The sequence below is a fragment of the Ictalurus punctatus genome, chromosome 23, assembly GCF_001660625.3.
Source record: "Ictalurus punctatus breed USDA103 chromosome 23, Coco_2.0, whole genome shotgun sequence".
NCBI classification, from domain to species: Eukaryota; Metazoa; Chordata; class Actinopteri; order Siluriformes; family Ictaluridae; genus Ictalurus; species Ictalurus punctatus.
Genome location: NC_030438.2, coordinates 9710001 through 9720000, shown reverse-complemented (window position 1 = coordinate 9720000; position 10000 = coordinate 9710001). Strand labels below are relative to the sequence as shown.

Here is a 10000-nt window from a genome sequence, read left to right as displayed (position 1 = left end):
TGGCTGCAAAACGGCTGGAAAAAGCCGTATATTCGGTGCTTCGGTGCTCTGCTGCGTGTCCCACTCGGCCCTTTTGTGTGGTCTTTATCTCTGAAAACGCAGCACGCCGGTCCCAGGCCATGCTAATGGAAACTCACAAACCCACACTGATTGGGTTCTCACCCATTCTGCAGTAACGTGAGCAGATCTCTGAGGTTTTCTGGAGAGTTTTTCCCTGCAGACAATGGTGCCATTTATGAACGTGACAGACTAGACTGCACCCAGACAGGGTCGATCCAGAACACACACACACACTCTCTCTCTCTCTCTCTCTCTCTCTCTCTGTCTCTCTCTCCAAACTGTGAATACTCTTTAGATCAAGTCAGAGCAAAGGAAACTCCTTTCTGAGCCTAGAGCATGCCTGAGCAAGTTTTAGAGCCACAAAACAAACACACACACACACACACAGTCTTGCTGGTCATGATGTATGGCACAAAAGCACAAAGCCGGCACTCCATCTCCTCACTGGTTCTTTCATTTTCCCTCATAACTGTCTTGTAGTGTACAGGAACCTGAGTGGGAACTGCTGGTCCTAAAGCTCAGCTCACATGAGGAGTTACAGAGGAACCGTGGCGTCAGCTGCCTTCCTAACACATTTTCCACCCGCTCTCTCCGGGGAATCTCCCTCCACAAACGTCCCTTCAGCCCAACACAGGCCTCTGTGTGTGTGTGTGTGTGTGTGTTGAGAGGGCTGCTGAGAGGACTGCACTGAGGGTTCGTTATCTAACGGTTTCTGCTCCTGATTGCCCAAAGCTCGGCTTGTTTTTTTTGGTCCGGAGCGGAAGCGGCGTGAGGAACGAGCAGTGAGTTTAATCCAGGACAAGAGGAAGTGGAGGAAACAATGCCCAGACACGAGTGGCACGGGGCGTGGGGCATGGGTCATGACACTGTAAAACACTGCACGTCCTCATCACAGTGACTCAACACCGGCTTTAACAGTGCCTTTCGCATGCACGGGAATTTCCACTCAGATTCCTGAATCCTTTAAGGAACTCCTGTGGAACTGTCCTGAATGAGAGCCACACAGTTCCTGTATGAGTTCCTGCTTTGTTTTTCCACCACAGCAGGAACTCAGATTTAAGTCAAAAGAACAGAAAGCTGAACACAGATCCTACCTGTGCTTGTCACTGATTCGCTGTCTGTCTGGTCTTGTCTGGTCTCGTCTGGTCTCGTGTAAATGGAGACGTTACTCACGACCGGTCATGCCTTGCAGTCCATGTTAAAGCACACTTTACTAATCACTTGTTATTTTCACTTATGACATCTAGTACAAGCTCCGCCCCCGATAGTTCCTGTTCTGCGGAAATAGTGTCCTGTAAATTAGGCTTTTTCACACGTGCATTTCTTTACACCTGAGGCTGTGTGTTGGGTTTGATTGGTTAAATTTATCGCATTACTTCCTGTTTGTAGATTTTACAGTGTGTGTGTGTGTGTGTGTGAGAGAGAGAGACAGATAAAACTCCAGATTTGGAGTGAAAAATGCTTAATTATTTTGTTCAGCTTTGACTGAAAGGCGTCATCTGGCCTGTTGATCAAGGAAAAATACAAACAAACAAACAAACAAATAAATTCATACACATAATCGATTTTCCTTTTCAGAATAAATCTGTGTGAAAAGCCAACCTTCTTCTCCAAACTAGTGAAGAATCACACGTTAAAAGCCTTAAAGCTCAGCACTGTTTCCTCCTTATCCAGAAAAGGTTCCTGGGTTCCTGTAAAGGTTCCTTCAGTGGAAGCAGGGTCACGTAGCTCACGGCAGGACGAGGCGAAGTGGTGTTTATCAGGCCTTTGACACGCAGTGTGAGGAATCTGTTCTTCTTCTACAGCAGGGTCTCAAACCCAACACCTCAAAGCATGCTGGGAATTTCCAGGTGTACCCTGGGGCAGTGCAGGACCTCGCTGGCCTCAGGCTGGACCTGGACGCAGCCTGAGCATGCTGGAATGTGTGCGGGGTCTTGGGGTACGATGGGATATCTGGGTCAGGAAATTTGAAACACTTTACTAGGTTCTAAAGAGATTTTAAAAGGAAGTCACTCATTAAAAAACCCCCACGAGCTGAGAATCAGAGACAACTTTTCATTTGAATTCTAATTTTGAAGATAAACTGCTGAAGGTTAAGATGGCTGACACGCCCTGTATAAAACGCACTGTAGCAGATACCACATGGAATGAAATTACTGAATTGCGTTGATGTGCACTCATCATACTGTCAATCCAATCACACCTGAAACCTCATAAAGCATAAGGAGATCCTTCTCTGTCCTTTTTTCCATGATCCTCAGCGCCCTAACTATCGGAAGAGACCATCTCTGAACACCCAGTTTTTTTCTATCCTGTAAAAAGAGAGTTTTCTGGTTTACTTCACGCCACTGTGTGATCCTCGGAGTGTCGCTGCTTGTTATAGAAGTGTCCATGTGGAGATGTTCCGGAGATGTTCCGGAGCGTCTGCTGAACGCATTGCGGTTCGGATGCGTGCGTTATTCCTGATCTGGCAGCACGGAAATGAAAAAAAGGTCCTGTGGGATTTCTACTGTGGAAACATCCCAAAGCCTGATGCTGGTGTCTGCTGAAATGTGTGTGTGTGTGTGTGTGTGTGTGTGTGGCATGTAGATTAAAGGACATGTTGAAATCACACACACCGCTTTTTAGATACTGCGTGCAACCATTAATAACTACTCACACACATAAGAGGAAAGTAATATAAAGGATGATGTCGTTCTCTTTAGACGCTTCTTCAGAGTCTGTAATTAGATTTGTGTCACGTTTTCCCTCGTTCGCTCTGTAACAAGCGGATCTGTAGACGTGATCTGTAGACGTGATCTGTAGACATGTCCTCTCTCATTCCAGATCTGAACTGCTTAGTGACTTGTTCAGTCTTTCTGCACTAAATATTTAGAGCTCCGAGCATCTCGGTGTGTCTCAGGTTCTCTCTTCTCTGTTGTCCATCAGCTGTAAACCCCAAGAGAGAGTGAGAGAGAGACAGAGCGAGAGAGTGAGAGAGCAAGAGAGAAAGAGAGCGAGTGAGAGAGAGTGACAGAGTGAGAGAGAGTGACAGAGCAAGAGCGCGAGAGAGAGAGAGAGAGCGTCCGTGTCAGTGTGATCAGACTCAGTGACGCTCTCGCCGCTAATCAGCGCATGTTTATTAAACACGTTGAGTCTCAAAGGTCCGATTTTCTCTGTCTGAGTGACAGGCTGATGTTTATAGCAAGTGTGGAGTGGTAAATAGCTGAAACACACACACACACACGTACACACGTGTATATACAGTATATATACAGCAGGAGGAAAATATGATCTCGGTCTTGCACTCGTGTGTAATTATATTCTGCGCTGTGGCTCTTTGCTTTGAGACCGAGGGAACACGAGGAGGAATCATAGTGCTGGATGCGACACGCACATACGCACACACAAACACACACACACACACACACACACACACACACACACACACACTTGTGGATATCCAGCGTGAAGGTTTGGAAGCCTTCACTTTGTGGGGAGAACAGAAAATGAGTTGAATCTGCAGAAAGCTGCACATGAACACTTCCTGTTTTTCATGCAGGAGGCATTTTTTTATTCTACACTATTTTCCAAAACTCAGCTCTTTCGCAACACACACACGCACTCACACACACTCACACACACACAAACCTGGTTATGATGATATTCAGATAAAATGTATTAAGTGAAATAAATGACTGTGATTTTAACTGCTGCTGTAATCATAAAGACTTCCAGGAAGTCAGAATCCTGTAAATGTATTCGGGTGCAGGGATAACATACGGCTTCTTATTCACACACACACACACTCACACACTCACACACACACACACACTAAACACATGTGTTCTGCATGTAATGCAAAAACACATTTTTGAAGCGTTTCACTGAAAGCTGCCCCCCTCCACTCTCACAGCCACGTAATGCATTCCTTCCAAAAACATCTCCCTCTCTCTCTCACTCTCTCTCTCTCCTTCTCATTTTTGTCTGTCGTCTTGCTGTCTGGCCAAACGACTGCAGCTTTTCCCAGCTGAACTAGTGGACCTTTTTCACGAATGAACCTCCTGTTTCTGTGTGTGTGTGTGTTTTCTTTTCCTTCTGTGATCATGGGTCTGTATATCCGAATTCATATACACGCTGGATATCTTATGGCTGGACAAAGATCAGTGCTGAAATCATTAGTGGAATAATTTCCCACCTCGATCCCGACAGCTGAATCTGTCACGATCTTCAAAAAACGGTTAAAGACACCTCTTCTGTGAACACTTGACTAACCCCTAACCTGCCAACCCCCACATAATGAAGAAAATCCTTACACGGGCTCTTACACCTCAAGTCTGCACACTTTGCTTCTCTAGAACTCGGTTATAAATCCTGCACGGTGGCACTACTCGTACCGTTCTCCGCTTGATATATCTCTGTGCTATTTCCTCATTGGTAAGTGCTGTTGGATAAAAGCGAATATAATGTGAATGTAAATGCGAATATAATGTGAATGTAAATGCGAATGTAATGTGAATGTAAACGCGAATGTAATGTGAATGTAAACGCGAATGTAATGTGAATGTAAACGCGAATGTAATGTGAATGTAAACGCGAATGTAATGTGAGATGATGCACAAATCAGTTCTGCTTAATTTAGCAAGAAAAGCAAAGTTACACAGAATGAAAACACTTTCGAGTGTTGGATTTATTTCGAGCAGTGTGTGCTTTACACTGATTATCTACACGGAAAGTGCCAGAACAAAGGGTTTTGTCCGATTCCTGATTTACCGTACACGCGAGTTCAGATCTTTATAGCAGCTCACGCAAAAGTATAAAGTTATTTATAAACGCGTAAAAGCAAATGCATTTCTTCCCCAGCGGCGTGTGTGAGTTCATCTGGCACTGTAGTGGGGAAAATAAACCCTCACACACACATCGGTGACGGTGGCATGTCGGCGGTGAGCGTTTGCCTCCTGCGGGCCTGAATGGATGGTGTGAGGGATCCTCAGGGCCTTGGAGAGGGAGGAAAGGGCTCCTCCGAGGGAGCACAAAGAGCCGCTTGTTCTGGCGAGGAGGCCCGGTGCTGCTGCAGGCTCGTGGGACAGGACGCTACACATCTCTCCCGTGTCTTTCTCATACGCTAACGTCCTCTCTGCTCCCTTTTGTTGGCCTTGATCTCTGTCTCTGTTTGTATTTCTAAATATCTCCATGTGAGTCTCTCACTATCTCGCTGTCTGGACGCTCTCTTTGCTCCCCTCCTCCCTCGGAGATGGCAGGAATGTTGCTGTTTGCCCAGTGTATTGGTGTGGAGCTGTTGAGAACTGTCTCTCTCTCTCTCTCTCTCTCTCTCTGAAAGGCCTCTGTTCATACAGAAGACACCCCTGTAGCTGTCTGGGGGAGGACCAGGACCAGGACACCGAGCAGGGGCAGGGGTAGGAGCAGGACCTCGGGGGTGGTGGGGGTTCCTCGCTAGCATTACCTGCAGCAGAGAGAACAATCTGAAAGGATTTTGTTGTGCTTTAGAGTGTCGCTGTTATTTTAAACCGGAGCTACAGCACACTGGCGTGTCTATGAGCTCAAACCGCACACACGGCTGTGTACATACGGCTCTCGGCCTCCACCCGGAGAGGACACGAGCACAAACACGGCTTTAATCTGAGGGCCACGTTAGGACCTCCAGGGCCGAGGGGCAGAGACGAGATCAGGCCACGCTGTAATGTGATGGAGATGAAACTGTAAGGTTCATCAAGGCAGTTGTGTGATTTACAGGCGCTGAGTGATCGGCTCTCGAGGAAGGGGCCCACAAATGGCTTTAGCAGCTGCTGGGTCGGCTACCGTAACCTCGCAATAAGAGAAACGGTTACAGGAAAGAAAAAAACAGCAATGTGAGTTATAGCCATCCATCCGGCAGGGCGGGGGGGGGCCACGACGACATCTATGATGATGATGGTGGTGGTGGTGGTGGCGGGGTGGTGGCGGTGGTGGCATACAGACAGTGAAAGGGGTTCAGCGAGGTCGTGTCCCAGGGGAGTCGTGACAGAGCCGAGCTTGTGTTCAGGGTAAATACAGCAGCAGTAACTAACCTCCGACATCCCCCCCATCCTCTCCAGCCGCCCCTCCTCCATCACTCCACCACTCAGCCGATCCCCTCAGACCTGGTGGCTGTGTTTCAAAAGCTGAACACAATGAGGCGATGTGTTTGTTTAACCCGGCGTCACTGTATCCGATACGGCCCCATTGAATGGGCTCGACCGGGTGGGAACAGGTAGACAGGTATACAGGTATGCCTCCAGGGTAGATTAGGAGACACACACAGAGGGCGTGGCCTCATTATTTTAAAGTCACATCAAAAGCCATGATTAGAGGCTGGTTGTCATGGTAATGTAACATGACAGTTTAAACGAGTAACAAAATGAGGACAAGACTGTGATACTGAAACCCCGTTCTGTGACTAATCTGGGCTAGTTTACTAGCAGTTAGCTAACCGGCTAGCTAGGCTATACAGCTGCTATGCTAATGTGGGAAGGAGGACATAGGGGTGCTTCCTAATTTGCATATGAATGCATATTCATATCCTTGTATTTGTAATGAGGATAAAATTGACCTTCCAATTTATGACCCTTATACAGTTTATAAAGTTGAATAATGCCACATTCCGGGGAATTTTCCTCGCATTGTGATTAGCTTGGTCTGTATGACAGCAGCTCAGTAAACAAAGTGAGAGAAATGACTTTCTAAACATAATGCAGTCTTACTGTTGGACCTGTTCCTTCCTTCCGCCTTGATTGACGTATCTTTTTTCTCCTCTCAGGTCCCGCTGAAGTTCCCATGATGTCACCGAACGGCTCCATCCCACCCATTCACGTGCCCCCAGGATACATCTCCCAGGTAACACCCGGAGAAATCGAATAACGGCAATGAGTCACCATAATCTCAGCCTCGGAGGCAAATAAAATAGAACAGGAGTTTCAATACACACACATACACACACAAACACACACACACACGGCTGAGCTGATGAAGGCTTTGCCAGGCTGCAGTGAGGTAAAGGTCAGCAGCAGTGGTATTTCAGCTGAAAGGTCAGAAACGGTCGAGCGTGAGACGTGAGATGGTGAAGCCTGCGTTCCTCTGTACAGCATTCAGTCTGATGCTGAGTTGAGCTCGGCACTGTTAGAATACGTCACATTTCAGTGCCACTGCGACCGACGACAAAGTGTGTGTGAGAAATCTGAGATTAAAGTCTCAGTGTGTGAGCGCTGCTGCTACGACGCTTGTCTAAAACCCACCAACAGGTTCAGGGTCATGCCGATCGATGACGTAAACGGCGGCGTACGCCATAATGTTCTGTAATTAACTGCAGGTCTGTCGTTAGAGCATCTTCATGGTATAACCTGACGTGGAGACACACGCTATCACACAGTCTGTTGCACAATTCACAACAGAGCTGATCAGGATCTCGTACAGTGTGACGAGGAATCGTCTTAAAACACAGCGCTGATACACACAGAGTAAAACCCGGGTTAAAGGTCAGATCATGTGACTGAATGTTTTAAATAATGAAAGTTAAACAGAGCTCGAAGGACTCAGCATAAGGTTTTTTGGCACAGATACATCGACTCTCCTATTCCGAGTGCTGTTCTGATTGGTCAGGAGGTGTTGATTAAGTCTATAACAGCAGCTCTGACAGGAGTGCAGCTGCACATCAAAGATTTATATTAATGATCTCGTTCTAATACCTTAACGTTTCAATAGTAACAGCTCATTCACATAAACAGATTTTATAAAAAATTGTTAATATAGAGTGAGAGAATGAAGAGAGAGAAGAGAGAGAACAGAGAGAGAGAATAAAGAGAGAGAATAGAGTGAGAGAATGAAGAGAAGATGGTGAGGCAGCGAGTGTTTATAGCTGCTATAATGTAAGCAAGAACAGGAACTTGTTTCACAGACGTTCCATAATGTTAAATGTAACTATAACTGTAATGTATAATATATAATGTTTATGATGTAATATATAAATGTAACTGAAAATGGATAAAATGTACGACATTCTTTAGTAATTAAAAATTGTAATCGTTGACAGTTGGCTGTGTTAGAAGAAGAATAAAACACTTCAACACACCACCTCGTCACACTCACACTCCTTACTTACTTAAAGATGTATTTTAAGTAGTTATTTAAAAATGTGTGCGCGTGTGTGTGTTTTCAGGTTCTGGAGGACAACACAGGGGTCCGGCGGGTCGTGGTCACCCCTCACTCTGAATGTTACCCCCCCAGTTACTCTCCCGCTCTCTCACCAACCCACCACCTGCCCCCACCGTATATGACACACCCCCACTTTATCCCCGCCTCTCACACGGCATACTACCCCCCCACCAGCCCCGGAGACGTCCCCCCGCACCAGTACTACCAACACCGCCTGCCCCCCATCTACCCAGAGGGTGAGACTGCTGCTCTAATTCATCAGTTTATTCTGTCTAATATTTTATAAACCTTCTGTAATTATGACTAAATATTTCTCTCTGAGTGAATCTGTCAGGAATCGGTTTCTGTACTGAAGATAAATAACGTTAAAGACAGTATAAAATGTTCTGAATGTTATCAAATGAAATGACCTGAAGGTGAATCAGCTACATAGAAGAAAACAGTGTTGGAGTTAGGGTTAGAGCAGGCGAGTCGAACATCAGACCCGCAGGCCGGCCCCGGCCCGATGAAGGTTCTAATCCAACCCAGCAGTTTAGTGTCCATGTTCCAAATAAGAATGATTTTGTGGACTGTAATGGAATCGAAAGATTTGAAAAAAGAGCTAGTCTGTTTCTCCACTAGGGGGTGAAATAGAGTTTGGCACCCCTGATTTAAAAAGCCTTTATTGAATGATTATTTCAAAGTGGAAATATTAAAATAAGGGAAAGTAGCACGCATTATTTCAATATATCTCCACTATGAAATAAAGACTTTTTAAATCGTTTCAGTTGGAAGCGTGCTTCGGATTACCCGTTTTTGATTAAAAAATTTTCCCACCAGAGAGCACCTTCAAACATACTCCATAGAACTTCCTAGAACCGGATCTGTTTTTTCCTATTTTGAGCTTTAGTTCTGTTGGAAATGTTCAGAAAGTGTGTTTTTGCCGGCTGCAGAGATCTTTCCGCTGTACAACATGTCGACGATCCTCAGCCGGGAGGAGTACTGCAAACCGCAGCCCAAAAAGCCCAAGGAGCGCGCCACCGAACGTCCCAGCCTGTCCCGAGTCAGCACTCCGCCATCGTCCAGCTACAAGAGCACCCCGGCCTGCAGCGCCACGCCCAATGGCTACAGCAAGAGCCACGGCACTGCGGCCTCGGGAGGAGGGGGAGGAGGAAGTCCTGGGAATAAGCGAGCAGAGAGGAGGTCCAGAGGAAGTCCGAAACACTCGGACAGTGACCAGCAAGGTGAGAATCTGAGTGTAAACCTGAATATAACACACCAACACCACAATCAGTCAGGAATCAATAAATAATCAATAACGGCTGCAGGTGAGACACGCTGCTGATAAATAACACAACTGTTTTTCACTGAAACGTTTCAACACCACATACAGGCAGATGTTCCGCGATGAAACACCTCCATGATGTCCGCCTCTTCGGACGTGCGCTTCAGTAAAGCTGCAGTACCGCATCAATACGACATTTTCAGGAGGTTTATAGCTAGAAATGAAGAGCCGTGTGCATTAGACTGGTCTGGTCACTATTTCAGGTTTTATCTCTATAAAAAAAAAGAAATTAATTAAAATGAGGTTGTACTGAAATGTTAATTCTGTGGTAAGTGAGCGGGCGACTGTTTGTTCTGTTTAGTGAAGAAGACGTGAGTGAGACGTGTAAAAGGTCAAATCAGACAGGATGATGTAAACACGGCCATGAAAGCAGCATGAAGAACAGGTTCTAGCTCACACACTTTGTTCTCTGTGCACATGAAACCATCTCCAGTCGATTTGTTCAGAAAG

General features: G+C 46.1%; 1 protein-coding gene across 1 annotated transcript in view; it reads left to right on the top strand.

Moving 5' to 3' along the window:
* fndc3bb (fibronectin type III domain containing 3Bb) overlaps positions 1-10000 on the top strand; it is a 58346-nt gene that overhangs the window by 22645 nt on the left and 25701 nt on the right. Inside the window, exons 4-6 of the mRNA XM_017453568.3 lie at positions 6836-6912; positions 8231-8462; positions 9159-9449. Of these exons, the coding sequence (XP_017309057.1) occupies positions 6836-6912; positions 8231-8462; positions 9159-9449 (600 nt within the window). The remainder of the gene's footprint in view (positions 1-6835; positions 6913-8230; positions 8463-9158; positions 9450-10000) is intronic.